Source organism: Chinchilla lanigera, unplaced genomic scaffold, assembly GCF_000276665.1.
Source record: "Chinchilla lanigera isolate Chin_1 unplaced genomic scaffold, ChiLan1.0 scaffold00103, whole genome shotgun sequence".
Taxonomy (NCBI): domain Eukaryota; kingdom Metazoa; phylum Chordata; class Mammalia; order Rodentia; family Chinchillidae; genus Chinchilla; species Chinchilla lanigera.
In genome coordinates, this window is record NW_004955504.1 from 3,168,985 (window position 1) to 3,184,342 (window position 15,358).

Consider the following 15,358-nt stretch of genomic DNA (forward strand, 5'->3'; position numbering starts at 1 on the left):
CCCGGGCGTCCCGCGTGCCCCGCTGGAGCGGCCCGACTGGGAGGAGAAGGCCGGTGAGTGCCGGGCTGCCGGTCCCCGCCCCGGCTGCGTCCCTCGGTCCCGCCCGCGCACCGAGTGGACGCCGCGCGGGACCCTGGCGCGCGGGAACGTTCTCAGAGTCAGGGAGACTCCGAGCAAGTGCGCTTCGTCTCTGAGAGCTCCGCGGGTCCCAGGCGGAACCCGGATCCGCGGAGCGGCGCGAATGCGTGCGCGGGGCCCCTCGGCACGGGCGGCTCCTCAGCCCCTCCGGGTGCAGTCGCTGATCGCCGGCCCGGAGCAGGACGCGGGGCCCGGCGTCCCCTCGCGGCTCCCCGACTCGGGGTCGGAGTTCACGCCCTTCACGGTCGGGCGGAGCGGAAGCCCAGTCACGCGTGAAGCGGGCGCGGGGCGCTCGCGACACCTGCGCGGCCCGTCCCTCCGAGCGCGGTTTCTCTCCGGCTGCTCCCAGGCGGCGTTTGTCCGCGCGGGGTCCCCGGGGCGTGGGCCTGGGTCGCGCGCTTGCGTCGGTACCCGAGAAAGCAGATGTGTGGCGGGAGGTGCGGGGTGACTGCACCTGAGCCCCGTTCGCGGGCGGCTCCGAGCGCGGCACCCTCGTCTTTTCCCACGGTAGCGGCCCATCTGCAGTGTCAGGAGCGGCGCCGCGTTTACAGGAAGAGCTGGCTTATCGCAGAAAGTTTAGAACACTGAAAAGTGGAGTTCAGGGTTCTTTGGTCTGGTTCCTTCACTTCGGCAAGCTGGCGCAAAGACAGGGACTGCACGTCCGCTCTGCGGAAACGGTCCCTCCCCGAAGAGCAAGTAGGAGACGCGGTCGATAGCGGACTGGGGCGAGGCCCGAGGACCCCCTGAGCGCCGCCAGAGAGCGCTAGATACAAATAATAGAGACTGAAAATCACTTCTGTATTTGCAAGAGAAAGCCAATTACCTGAGTGTTGGAGGTTCCATCACTTGTGGTTGTCCCCGACGTTTCTCTTCCAGTGCACCGTGGTAATCCACCCACCTTCACATCTTGCAGACATACAAGGACGTCTGCTTTTAGAATAAGATCAAGAAAATTCCAGAGGGTCTCAGGAAATCTTGAGATACTTCGTATCACTGAGGAAATGTTGCTTAGGTCCACAACATTATAGATAGAGAACCATGCAGGAAGAAAGCCACGGCTTGCTGCCTGGGGCCGGGACTGCCTTGCGTGTGTCTGGTGAGCGGGTGCTGGGAGCCGTTGTCCTCACCCGGCATCTCTCCTGGGTGCTATGCAGAGTGACTATGACACCAGGAGCCTGGCTTGGTCAGGACCGGAAGCGGGAGGTCTGTATCACGGCCAGGGAAGTTCTAGCTTCGTGGACACCCGCACCTCACCCCCACCGTCCCCTCTAATTGTGAAGGAGTTCCCTTGCTAAAGTGGGCTCCCATATGGGGGAGTTCCCACACCCAGGGAGGACTCCACTCAGCAGGACTGTGCCCTCAGACCGGAAGTGCAGAGGCCAACATGACCGGAAGCGTGCTTGCTGTTGGATGTCTGGGCCTTTGTGATAGGAGCTAGTTGTGAAATAACTCTGGGGCCATGGTGGTTCATTTACAGTAACACTTCCAACTGTTGCTGTAGATTTTGCTGGGTGTCGTGCAGCAAAGACAAGAACTCCGTCTGTTCTTACAGGCAGTACTGGTATAACCACCTCCAGACAAGTTCTACTGTCAGACACGGGGTCCAGCACTTTCATTTTTGCTAATTCAGCCTGACTTTTTTTGTTGTTTGTTTTGTTTTTCTTCTGGTACTGGGAATCGAACTCAGGATTTTGAGCTTGCCAGGCAGGAGCTGTGCCGCTGAGCTAAATCCCCAGCCCCGGACTTTGTCTTCCTTAATGGAAAACTTGGATGCTTTCTCCTACGAATATATCTTTGTCACAAAATCAGTGGTTCCTTTGAAGCTCAAAGACATAGTACAGATTTAACTTTCAAAATTTCAAAGTAAGTTCAGGGCAAGGATAGAAATCTTTGGAGCTTTATTTAACTGGACACAAAAGACGTGTGTGTGTGAATGTGAATGTGTGTGTATGTGTGTGCATGCACACTCAGTGTAGTGTAAGATGATTTACATTCCAGTATCTACAGACAATGACACAGCTTAGCCAGTGCTGAGCCAACAGGCTTTCCTCGAGGGGTGCAGGGTGATGTCACCGAGCTGCAGGACGAAGCTGTAGTGTGCACACTGAGCTTTCTGGAGCTGTACGCTGGCCCAGCACGCTCACTTGGGGGTGTGCACCTCGTGTGGCCATCTGCCCGCCAGAGTCCCCCTGGACTTAGGCTGTGCTCGGAAAACCCTTGAGACCCAGCAGGTCAGGGCACTGAGTTGAGCCGCCGTCCGTGCTGTTTTTCTCACTACAAACTCTACAGGGGGCTGCAGCCTCATTTCAAGGACTCTCACACAGCAGGAATGTCACTGTTTTTTTTAATCACAAGCCATTGGTTTGGGGATTATAATCTTCAAACCTAAGCTTAAACTTAGTTTCTATTTTTCAGCTTGTTGCCCTTGTACGTGACTTCTCTGCACATAGTGCGTGTGGGGAGAGCACGTGCCTGGCTGGTTCATTCCCTGAATTCCTCAGCTATGGTCCGCTCTCACCTCCTCTACACAGATGTGACCGTCAGGGTAACTGTCGTGACGAGGTCTCAACAGGGCGCTGGGGACATCCTGTGACTGCAAAATGCTTCCCAGCTGCCCTGTGTTCTGCCCACTCAATGCCAGGACATCCTTGTCCCTCTCCCCTTTTGGGACAGCCAAACGTCTCTCCAGACAGTGCCAAGTGCCCCCTGCAGGGTCGTCTGCCCCGAATGTAGACTTACTGCTCGTGGTGGGCGGCTGCTTGTCTCTTCCCAGTCCGTTTATCCTGCAGTGTCACCTTGGTCATTTCCCCCAGGTTGCCAGTCAAACATTTGTCAGCACAAATTGTGTGTTAAAGAGATTTACCAGAAGTTATTGTGCAGGATAAACATTATTGCCCCTCTCCCCACAAAAGGAATAAATCCCATCTGCCCTTGAAAGTAAAGGTCATGAGACGTGGCTTATGTCACTGAAGAAAAATTTGATTTTTTTGAGAGCGATCACCTTTTCATGTGCAATGAAGCTTGCCAATTAACCACAGTTTGGAGCAGCTCCAGGAGCTCCCTGCTGTCATTCCACGGCTGAGGAGGAGAAAGAGGCTAATGAGGAGGCAGAGACTTCCCCAAGAACCCAGCAGGAGAGGGGTGTCCACCAACCACCTCTAGCCAGCCTCCCGTTCAGTCCCAGGCCAGGGAGCTCAAGGACAGAAATCTCACCCTGAGGAAAAGCTTTGGGGAAATGCAAATAGAGCAGGTGGTGCCTGTCCCTGTCCTTGTGGTGAGCAGCAGGAGGGCAGCCCGGACACTCACACCCTCATGCCACTCCCACCAAGTCCTCGAGTGTCTCCCGTCTTTGCTCCCAGTTCTGCAGTTCAAATGGATTTGTCTGGCTTTCTCGTTTTCCCGAGAATATCGCAGAGTGCCCAGGGGGTACCTGCTCTTATTAGAGTGTGGTGGTGCGCTGTCAAGTTGTCAGCTCCCCGCTGCCTCTCACCCAGCCCAGGCAGGCCCGAAATGCCAGTTCCCACCATGGGGCCCATTGGTGCTCAGGTCCGCTCCAGGCTGGAAAGCACTGGCTCAGAGTCTGGACCCGAGGAGGGGGACACCCTGGTGGCAGGGGCCTCACCACGCAGTCTTCCTGGGCCTGGCCCTCACCATTCCTGGAGCTCTCCAGGCAGAGTCCTGCCACCCACGGCTGTACTTCTCTGTCTCTGCAGAACCCAGACCACCTTTTCTCCATGCTCACTGTCTGGTGCCACCAGCTCCTGGTTTGCTACAGAAAGGCCCGCCAGGACAGAGCAGGGTCAGATGGACAAGGGCCTGTGCTGACTTTTAGTTGGGAAGAAACCTTCTTTTTCCAAAGATGATAATAACAGTAATGCTACTACTATTGCTGGTACTACGGCTACTACCGCTACCAGCCTAAGCACAGCCCAAACAGTGAGCATTCCCTAACAATGACCAAGTGCCGTTTCACACAAGTAGATTGGTTTCCTTTATCTTACAACCCAAAGCACGTCCCATCAGCCCAAAGCAGGGAAGAGGCCCAGTTATTTAGCATCTAACAGTAACGTGCTGAGAGCTGTGGGTAACCCAGGGGAAGGGGCAGATGCCTGCAGAATGCCAGAGCTGGGTTCCCAGGGCTGATGCCAGGGGAAGCTGTGCTTCAGCATGGAGCTGTGTCCACCTGCTATCTGGGAGGTCGCTGCAGCCCACTCTGATGCTCAGCCTATGTCCTCTTCAGAAGACACCTCGCAGTGAGACTAGAGGAAGACCTTCATCATCTCAGCTTTTCTCTTTGGGGTTTAGGAAACTGGTCCTCTCTTGGCTTGTGCAGGCCCAGTGCTCACATGCAGTTGGAGGCGCACATACGTTGTGCCTTGGGATTTAAAAAGTACGAACTAAGCCAACTCGCTGAGCTGTGTTGCACAGCTGCCTTTGTGTAGCCTAACACGCTAGATCTGAGATGGAAAAGTGGCAGCTCGGGGGCTGTGGCCCACCCTTCCCCTCCCACCCATCAAAACAGGCTTTCTCAGGATGCTGGGTAGCAGGGATGATACTGCTGATGGCAGTGAAGAAGATAATTTTTAGAGAGGGAGAAAGCCCTTTGAAGAAGACAGTAAGCCATTCACAGCACTCTATTTCTTCTCCATACCTTCTGCAGAGGGCTGAGGACTCTGAACAGGGCACGGGAAGGTTCTTGATAGGACCCCTGTGGAATATGTGTGTCTGTTGAAATCTGAGGTAATTTGGGCTTTCTCTTACTTTTTGAAAAGAATTAGTTTACCTGAGTGTGTTTTAGACCAGTCTACCCTTAACCAGTATGACATTTCTCTTGGAAATGCTTTGGACTGTGAAATCCAATCAAGTCACAAGAACCCAGATAGATGAGAGGGAAAGCCTAGCCAATAGGAGGTCCACTGTGGACCACAGTGGACACCTTAAGCACATATGTACACATGCATGTGCATGCACGCGTACACACACACACACGCACACAGCCATAAACTGTCCCATGTTGACATCTGGAAAACCTAGAATGTGTCTGAGTGTGCATTTTTCCCTCCGTGTTCCGTTCAGTGATTTAATAATTAATTAGGAAGCAAAGAATGCCAATCATAGTTGATTTCTTTTCAACTATTTTCTGAAAAACGCAGGTATGTTTGAGCTAGTGTTTCTCATCAGTGAAAATGCTTTTAAAGCATCAAAGGATATAGCTGAAGGAACGTTTCCAAACTATAAAAGTGATTACATATGACTGTTACTCTATTAGTAAAATTGATGAAATACCATCTTGAGAGGCCAATTTGGGTTTTATCTGGTCCTTCATCTGTTTTTGTTCCTTTTAAGTCAGAATTTAAATCACAGGATTTGCTGGGTTGGAATACTATACAGGCAGCGACAGCTTACCCAGCGGCCACTTTGGAGGTGTCTCCTTTTCACTGCGGTGTTGTCGACCGCATCATTGCAAGCAGAGGATGAGCGCACGTTGAATTCTCCTCCGCCAACTCTTACGGAGTGGAAGTAGTGCAGGGCTCTTATATTTAAAGACTTCTGGGTTCCTGAGAACCCTGAGATTACTCACCGCTCCCCACTCCTTTGGTTTTAGAGTATGACCTGGTGTCTGCCTACGAAGTTGACCCCAGAGGAGACTACGTGTCCCACGAGATCATGCACCACCAGCGGCGGCGAAGAGCGGTGGCCCTGCAGGGAGGAGGGGACTTCCTGCACCTCCGGGTCAAGGGCGCCACGCACGACTTCCACATGGATCTGAGAGCCTCCAGCCACCTGGTGGCTCCTGGGTTCGTGGTGCAGACACTGGGAAAAGGAGGCACCAAGTCTGTGCAGACCTTCACGCCAGAGGACTTCTGCTTCTATCAAGGCTCCTTGCGGTCTCACAGGAACTCCTCGGTGGCCCTTTCCACCTGCCAAGGTTTGGTGAGTGCAGAAAGCTTGGGTCGTTGGGAGTGAGTGGGGGTATTGATGGGGGAGGAGGCTTACCAGAGGTTTCTCTCAAAATATCTGCAGTTGTTCTGTCGTTACCAGGTGCATGTTTTTGATCTATGAAAACAGGTGGACAAGTAACACTTTCCCAACGTCCAGCACTGCCTACCTAGGCCTATCTGGGAACAGTAGCCCCACCTACCCTTTGGTTGTTGGTCTAGAAGAACCGTTGAAGAGCATTTCCCTTTGAAAGGTGCACCTAAGAACTTGTGGCCAGGTCTGCGTAAATGAGTATCATAAATGTTCCAGTTCATTTTGTGGATCCAGTATGGAAACTAGAGAAATGTCTTCACTGGGAATGGCTGTGTTGGTTATTTGATCAGATGTTTGGAACATTGAGTACTTTACTTTTGTTGCTCTAATCATGATAAGATGCTTGCAAATTAGGGCACTCAGCTGTGCTACCACACTGCTGGCCTTATCAGACTGTTAATCTGTTGGTTCATTTCCCCCTTTCTGAGTATCTGCTTCCGACACTGCCCCTAGATTAGATGTCTGAGGTACCTGCTTTTCAGGGACCCCAGAGTGAGAAGTAGAAAGCTAAACCAAGGCTCTCATGCAAGCTGAAATTGCAATGCATTCGCTTTTCCTTTTCTTGAAATATCTCTATATTTTTAGGGAGGAAAGGCTTAGGAGATAATTAGATTATTGGCCATGAGTTAATCACAGACCCATGTGAGCACAGAATAATTTAACAGGGTGAAAATGTGTGATCAGAACATTTCCAGTTCTTGGTGAAGTTAAAGGTTCACCACATGGGTCTCCGGACATGGATTGCATCTCTAGAAAATGCTTCCAGTTGGTCTCACATTTCTCTTCCGCTTTGGAGAGATTTCAGACCCACAGCTTGTACAAATTGGTACTGTGTGTGACAGTATTGGGTGGTGAAGGCTCATTTCTAACCACTCCCTTAAAATAAATATATGCAAGCACACAATCTTTAAAAAAATATTTTTAAAGGACAGTAGTAATATTCTGCCTTCAGAGGAATTTTTATGAGTTGATCTCATTTCTATTTTGCTTTATAAATGGCTTTTCCTTGCAGGACGTATGCAGGTTGTTGCTAAAGCAGGGTGATGACTGGTGCTCTTGTTAACCATGGAGACAATGTGGCTAATTTCTTCCATGTCCTCTCAATGGGAAGAAAATAAGTGTTCTTTAGTTAGTGGATAAAAATACTTTGTGTAAAGCATTAAATTAAGACATTTCTTCCTTGACATTCTTCCACAAAACCTTAAACCAGACACAATACCATAAACCTGAAATTTCTAAAATGATAGCAACTGAAGTGAAGAAATAATTCCATGAGGCTATAGAGGAAATCAGGTCAGAAATAATCTCTCAGGTAAAAAAAGAAGTGACAATCATAATTAAAGAATTTCTGTAGTAGCAGGTATGCCAGTCCCTTCTGAGTTTGGTATCTTGCATTTATCTGTGGAGACTGGGCAAGGTGCTGCCCATTACCCAGCAGGGGTGGAGGCCATGGAGGACTCTGGTGGGTGTCCCACGGTGATAGAGTTGTGTCCTGCAGTCCGTCCCATGAGTCGCGTTGGCTGGCAGCAGTTTGTGATGTCTAGCTGTCTTTGAACTCGGTGGGAGTTAACAGCCAAAGTTTTAAGTGTACAATTACATGAGAGATAAGGGAATGAAACAGAACAAGAAAACACAAAAAGACTCCTCTGAGCAAAAAACAGTGGAATCTGATATGGTGGTCATGGGGATAGAAATTTGTATGCCTTCCCCATTAATCTTCAAAACACACAAATTCTGGCTTCCCTAATACTTTGTCTGTAGATGGTCATTGCAAACATAACCTCCAGCAGCCCTCAGAGGAAGAGATTTGGTGGCGGTTGGCCTAAGAGAAGCAAACCAAAGGCATTTTAAAGAGAAAGGAAACATCAGAACCCTCTGTCTGGAGCCAGATAATGACATTATTGAATGGGGACCTTAAGTGGCTGTCAGGTTTGTTATTTCTTCCCTGAAGACACACCCCTCATCTTTCACATCTGTTAACATATGAAGAAAAATCCTGTCTCTTCTACAGTGAGGAATGACTCCTTTTCCTCATTGTTGTCATTTTTGGCTCCCTGAGATTCTAACTGTAGTCTAACATAGATCTCAGCTGAGGGTTTTTGTTGTTAATTTTCTGTTCTTATCTCTTATGTTGCTTTTATGTTGTTGTTCAGGGTCTCACATACGCCTGGTGTTGTAGTCCCGGGCTTATAAGGGGAAACAAAACGGGAGACATGATTTATAGAATTATTTTATAATAGTCACCCAAAAAATCATACACAAAAAGAATTCAGGAAATCTGTCCACACACTAAAAGCCAAAGAATCTAGCTGAGGGCCTGGATCCCATTGTAATGTTCTGTATGAGTCCAGCTGAAGACCTAGAGCCCCTTACAGTGCCCCCCACAAGTCCAGCTGGAGGCTAAGAGCCCATGACAATGTCTCATACAAGTCTGTTTCAAGGATCTGCACTTGGAAGGCCCAAAGGTCAGTGGTGGAAGCTAGAAGGGCTGGGGATTTAGCTCAGTGGCACAGCACCTGCCTGGCAAGCACAAGGTTGTGAGTTCGATTCCTGGTACCTAAAAAAAAAAAAAACCAAAAAAAAAAAAAGAAGCTAGAAAGTCTGTGACAGCAGGACGAAGGCTCTGAGCTAGCAGGCTGAGGGATCTACACTGGAGCCAGGAAGCAATGCTCAAAGTAAGAACCAGAGCTCCCCCAAATAGTACCGTAGCCATCCTCAGCAACAGTGAAGTCACAAACTCCTCCGATGATGAGAACAGCTGAGTTCCCATCAGGAAAGCAAATATGACAAGCTTCTCCAGGAGACTGAGCAGTGCACCGTCTTCCCTTCCAGAGCCAGGAATCGCTGCTCAAAGTGAAGACCAGAGCTCCTCCAAAGTGAACCGAAATCATTCTCAGCAACAGTAAGGTCCTGACCTCCTGTGATGAAAAGAACTGCTGAGTTTATCAGGAAAGCCAGCATAACAAGCTCCTCCAAGAGAACCAACAGCTCCTTACAGCTTCCCAACAGCTTCTAAACTTCTTCCTCTCCACTTCTTCCTTTAATGCTGTGGGCAGCAATCCTCAGTTGGGCCTCCCACACACAGCACCACGCTGGTTCAGTTCAGCTGGGTGTTACAAGTTGCCCACTAGTTGTCAACCTACCACATCTGGTAATTTCTCTACTATTGAGCTACACCTGAGCTCTCAGGTGAGCTTTCTTACAAGTTGGACTACATTGGCCCAGCTCTCTCAATCGAGTTAGGAGTCAGTGGAATTTTTTGCCCTATTCTTGGTATCAAGTGCTGCCTGATATGCATTAAGTTTTTGCAAATGAGAAAGCTTCACTGCAAGGCCAGCTGGTGAGGAGGGCAGGAGCTTTGAGTTCAGATCCTGCCATGATTGGTGAGGAGAAGGGTATTTACAGGAAGGACAGGGGAGAGGTGCTTGATGGTGGGAAGTGTGCAGCCTTTAGGGGCCTTTGCGCCAGTACAGACAGCTGCCATGCCTCTTCACAGGTCCTGTTTCTTTCAGGGAGCTTTGAGCTTATGACATCAAAATGTCATGACAGAAAAAGCGAATTTCTTCTGCGTATTGCTATTCTTCAAAAATCAGTCCAAACTACCCATGAGTGAATTCTTCTCCTGAGAGACAATTCAAGAACTTCGTTAGTGAAGAAACTATGTGTAGGTGTGTACTCAGCCACTCTGTTCTCACCTGCACACCTTGGCAGAGCCCAGGGTGAGCACAGGGATGACAGCATCCTGTCTGGTGGGAAAAGATCCATTTCATCCCTATGATGAGAGCATTACTTAACTCTAGAAATATATTACCTAAGCAGTATGGCAGCTGGTAAGCAGAGAAAGAAGGGAGGAGATAGAGCGTGCATACGTGCTTCCTGGCCACACCCCCAGTGACCCTCCTCTTCCAACCAAGCCCTCTTCAGCCACGAACTCTTCTGTGGATGAGTTCACTGATGAAATAGCCCCTGTATCCAGTCACCCTCCAGACAGGCGACCTTTAAATATGCAAGGCTAGCAGTGTCCCCAAGGATTGGTGGGAGGAACACTGTAAAAATCAGTCGGTGGTATTTATGTTGTTGTTTAGGGCCTCCTGTATATTCATGAAGAAAAAGGCAAGGAGAAAGCAAGCACTGCCTTTAGACTTCAGCGTCACAGTAATGCTGTGAATAATGAGGGTCCTTCAGAATTGTATTTTGCCAGAGCCTGCCAGCCCTGCGCTCCAGGAGAGTGTTTTGGAGAAGCAGGAAGTGGGTGATTTCACTTGCATGTGGGGAGACAAGGGGAAATACAGACATGGGGAGGCCCGGAGGAGCTCCTTGGATGGGCTGAGAACGTCCAACAATACCAAGTCCACACACGTCTGCATAGTGAAGCTTTGTGGTCATAAACAGAGAAGACACCAACAGTATCCATTAGATGTCTTCCAAATTGACATCACATATCTGTTGCAATCACTGCTCATGAGCACAGATGTGTGTCCCTCAGGAGGGGCTTTCTAACACACAAAATGAAAAGCATTATAAACCCGGGGATATAGCTCAGTGGCGTAAGTGCCTACCTAGCAAGCGCAAGGTCCTGAGTTTAATTCCTGGCACCAAAAAAACAAAGGAAAAGCATTGTAAAGGTGAAAACAGAAGGTTAAAAAATTCTGTTAGATAACAGAAATGTTGAGCAGATAGACTTTCTGGACTGGTGGCAGTGATGATTACAGTAGCAGAAGGAACAGTATTAACTTAGTGAATTTGCGTGCCAACTCTCCTGTGAATAGCTTCATGTTTGCTCTCTCAGTCTGGTGATGTCATCAATATTACTCTCTTTGAAAGAAGTTTCGTTGAGGCATAATTCACGCAGCAGTGTTTCTCTTATCTGAAATGTTCAGTTCTGTGGGGTTGAGTACAGAATGCAATAATTAACAGAATTTAACTGAAGAATTAACTTACATCCCCTCAAAAAGAAACCCCATATAGCACATGCTCACTTCCCAGTGTCTTGAACCCTGGCACTCCAAGGCAGCCACGAATTTAGTTTTTACCCTTCTGTATTTTCCCATCCTTGCCAGTTAGTCTAAGAAGAAGCTTGGGATATGTGTCTTTTTGTGACTAGCTGTTTTCACATAGCAGCTAGTTCACGTATTATCTATGTTGTGATGCTTATCACTATTTGTATTGTTAAATAACAATTATACCACATATTTTATTTATCCATTAATCAGTTAATAGTTGCTACTGCTTGCTCTTTTTTAATTTTTGCAACTCTGTGAATAATACTTCTACAAACACTTACACACATATTTTCATGTGGTCATATGTTTTCATTACTCTTGGGTAGATAGACCTAGAAGTGGGATCACTGGGCCCTAAGCAATCTCCATACTTAACATTTTGAGAGACAGCAGAACTCTTCCAAGGCAGCTATACCCCTTGACATCCTTCCAACAATGCGTGTGCGTTCCAGTTTCTCTATGGGCCTGCCCACAGTTGTTGATGTTCCTCTTTTCTGTTTTAGACACCTAAGTGTGAAGTGGCATCGCAGTCTGGTTTTGGCTTATTGGATAGAGATTTGAGATTGGTGTTTTGTTAAGTAAGCTCACCGTGCATTCATAACAAACTTCTTTGGAGTCTGATGAAGCTGAATACAACTATGCACACCGAGTTACATGGGGTGCAGATTTAGAAATTGGCAGTGAGAGATGCAGAATCATAGCTGTAACCATGAGCTGGATGCTGAGGCTCAGAAAGCTCCTACTTGTATCTGTGGGGAGGAGCCCTGGGAAGCAATTCCCACAGGTGTTGTACCCTGGGCACAGATTACACTGGGAGAAGGTGGTGACACATACTCTGTTTCACAAGGCCACTGGAATGGAGTGGGGCCCCTTCCAACCAGGCCTCCCGATCTCAGTGTTCTTCCTGGCATATTCTGCAGATATTCTTGGGAGTGGTGAGGAGACAGTGAATAGAACCATACTGATCCAAAATCACTGAGAACTTTTCTACAATGATAAAGTTTCTGCTATTTTTTCTAACACTTTGCGTATATCATTCTAATGTCTCCTGAATTCCATTGTACCCAATGAAAAGTCAGCCGTTTATCTCATTGATGTTCATTGTACATGAAGTTATTTCTCTCTTGATGCTTTTCATATTTTCTTCACATTTGTCTACTGACATTTTTACTATGATGTGCATAGTCATGAGTATGCATCTGGCTAGAAGTTAGCCACACTTGTTGAGTGTGTAGATGAATACTTTTCATCAATTGAGAAAGTATTCAGCATTGTTTCAGTAGTTTTCTTCTCTTCCTTTCTATCCCCCCTTCCTTTGCTACTCTATTATGCATATAGTGTTATCCTAATTAATGTTCTATATTTCTTTGAAGTCCTATGTATTTCTCTTTATTCTTCTTTTATTGTGTTCTTTAGATTGCATAATCCTTACTAATTCATATTTAAGTCTGATGATTTTTCTGCTGGCAGTTTAAATCTACTATCATGCCTCTTGTCTTAGTTACTTTTCTTGTTGCTGAGACAAAATACCCAATGTGCAAAGTTAAGGAAGGAAAGGTTTATTTAGCCCACAGTTTGTGGAGGTTTCAGTCCATACTTCGCTGGCTCCAAGGCAGGGTGTTGTGGCACAGGGGCAACAGTTCATGGCAGTGGAAGACAGCAAAAGCAACAGAGCAAAAAGAACAAACCAGGCTTCTTTCTTCCCCCTTTATCTTATCCAGACTGCTGGGATTAGGGTGGTGCCAACCCAATCAGTGGACTGATCCAGCAATCACCCAGCCTTAGTCCCAGCACCCTTAATCCTAACACTGAACCATGAATCAATCACAAACTCCAGATTGAGCTACCTCTGAAGAAGCCTGCCCCCAATGACAGCATGAGGCTTTGGGGGGCATCTAGACACAAACCATAACACTGCTCTAATACATTTATCATATTGGGTATTTTAACTCCAGAATTATTACTTAGTTTTTTAAAATAACTTTTATAGTCCCTATTTTATGAGGCCTTGTCACCATAATTTCCTTTCTCCTTTTTATTTGTTCTTTAAATGAATTATAATTGTATATATTTAAGATCTATAATGTGATAAATATCTTGATATATGTACATAGGGAAGGAATTACTACAGACAAACATGTTAATCTATCACTTTCTATAGGCAGTTTAGTGTGTGTAAGGGAGAGAATACATACACTATTTAGAAAATTTTGGGTACACAGTACATTACGGACTGTAGCCCTCATACTGTTCATTTGATATCCAGACTTATGCATATTGTCTGACTGTCTATGTGTCTCCCGTGGCCTACTTTTCCCATTTCACCCTCTTTGCTCATCATAATCTGTGTTCTCTCTATTTCTTGCATGTATTCAACTAGCTTTTTCTTTTGGGATTCCAGTTGCAGTCTGGTCATTCACTACTTGTGTTTGGCTTATTTTTAGCATCGTTCTTCCAGGTTCCTTCACGTTGTCGCGAATGGCCACATATTATTCTCCTGCGTATTCACAACCAAGACACCCAGCACTTTTAATAATACCCTGAGCAGATTTTTACTTTCTGTTCCAAACAAAGTAATCCCCTGTGGGTGAGCACCCCATTCTTCCCACCTATCTGTCCTGGAAGAGCTCTATGGTACAGACCTGAAGCTGACACTACAAAACCCAAAATAACTCACCATAGCACCCTGCCCTGTGAGTGAAGCAGCCCCTTGTCTTCTCTGCTTTTGCTTCTTGTTCTGAAACAGCCACCGTACACATGAGCTGGAGTGAAGGTACTCAAGGCGCCACTGTGCTCAGCCTACTGAATTCAGAGCAGAGCTTCAGTGTAATGCGTAGGGACTTCTTGGCATAAAGGACACCAGTTCTTAGGGCATGGCAGCCTGGAATGGAGTTTCAGCAGTACGGAAAGAAGTACATGGCAGATGCAGAGAACCTGCCACTCTTGAGGTGAAAATGCAACTCTGGAATGGGACTGGGGGCACACAGAGATCCTGTCTTCCCTACTGCACAGGCTGGAATGGAATTTCTGTCCCACCAAGGCAGGAGCAGCTGAGCAGGCGAGGAGATCAAAGCGGAAATATACCAAATTTCACCATTTTTTTCAAGAAGTCCCAAATTTCATTCACAGCTGTTTTCCCACTTTTTGTACCTTTAGGATGATTTTCGGGAACTTTAACTGCTGTGTGTTTTTGTGACTTTTAGCAGGTAGATGGCATGGAAGTTCTACCAAGGGAGATTTTTTTGTCACTACTAACACATTTTACAGATTTTTAACCCAAGATTACTTATTGTCCATAATTTAGGCATGATTCCCAGGTTCCTTCTTTAAAAAGCATGTTATGAACCTACATAGCCTGACTTGAAACCAAAAGGATGCTTTTCATCCTTAACCATGAAGCTGCCTTTGCCCCAGTAGGACTTGCAAGGTGAGAGCTGAATTCCAGTGAAACATTCCTGAATGCTGTCTGTGGTGCAACGATTTTCATTTGATTTCCCACTCAATGCCACCTTCCCCATTTGTGGGCTTAGTGTCCCCATCTGCAGTATCCTGGGGGCCTCTACGAAGATACATATGGCTTCATTCATAATTACCTGCTTTTTACACCTAACTATAAATTCTTGAAGAGAACGTATTTATCCATCTCTGTATCCCCAGAGATGGTGACAGAAATATCTTTGTTATGCCCTAATGAAAATTCATTTTGTCTTGCCACTAATGATCGTATTTCACATTTACAAATAGAATTTTCTCAACTTGTATTTTGGGTTACACATATATATAAAATCAGTTTTATGATCAATTTCATCTGATGTCTTTCTAGACCAATGCCAAATACCCTAGATTTTCTTTTGAAGCTTATGGATTCTCAAGAAATGGTTTAATCGCTAAAGTATTTGATAACACATTTCTCTTTTCAATACTCTTAAACAAGGTTTGGTTAGAAATTTTTTGTTGCAGGAATTGACTTCTGTAAGTAATTGCGTGCAAATTCTGCATTTGAATTACCATACATTTAATGAAGATGCTGTTGTTTATGACTATGGCATAAAAATCTACATGCATACATGTCCTCTTGTGTCAAATGTGATGTTTATAAGACATTTATGCATAAGAGAGGTACTTTTTTCCTAAAACCCTAATTATTCTCTTTTTTTTTTTTTTTTTTTTTTTTTTTTTTTTTT

At 46.6% G+C, this 15,358-nt stretch overlaps 1 protein-coding gene across 1 annotated transcript in view; it reads left to right on the forward strand.

Moving 5' to 3' along the window:
• Adamts16 (ADAM metallopeptidase with thrombospondin type 1 motif, 16) overlaps positions 1 to 15,358 on the forward strand; it is a gene marked incomplete in the record, with an annotated part of 153,491 nt that overhangs the window by 1,843 nt on the left and 136,290 nt on the right. Inside the window, 2 exon segments of the mRNA XM_013505868.1 lie at positions 1 to 53; positions 5,744 to 6,072. Of these exon segments, the coding sequence (XP_013361322.1) occupies positions 1 to 53; positions 5,744 to 6,072 (382 nt within the window).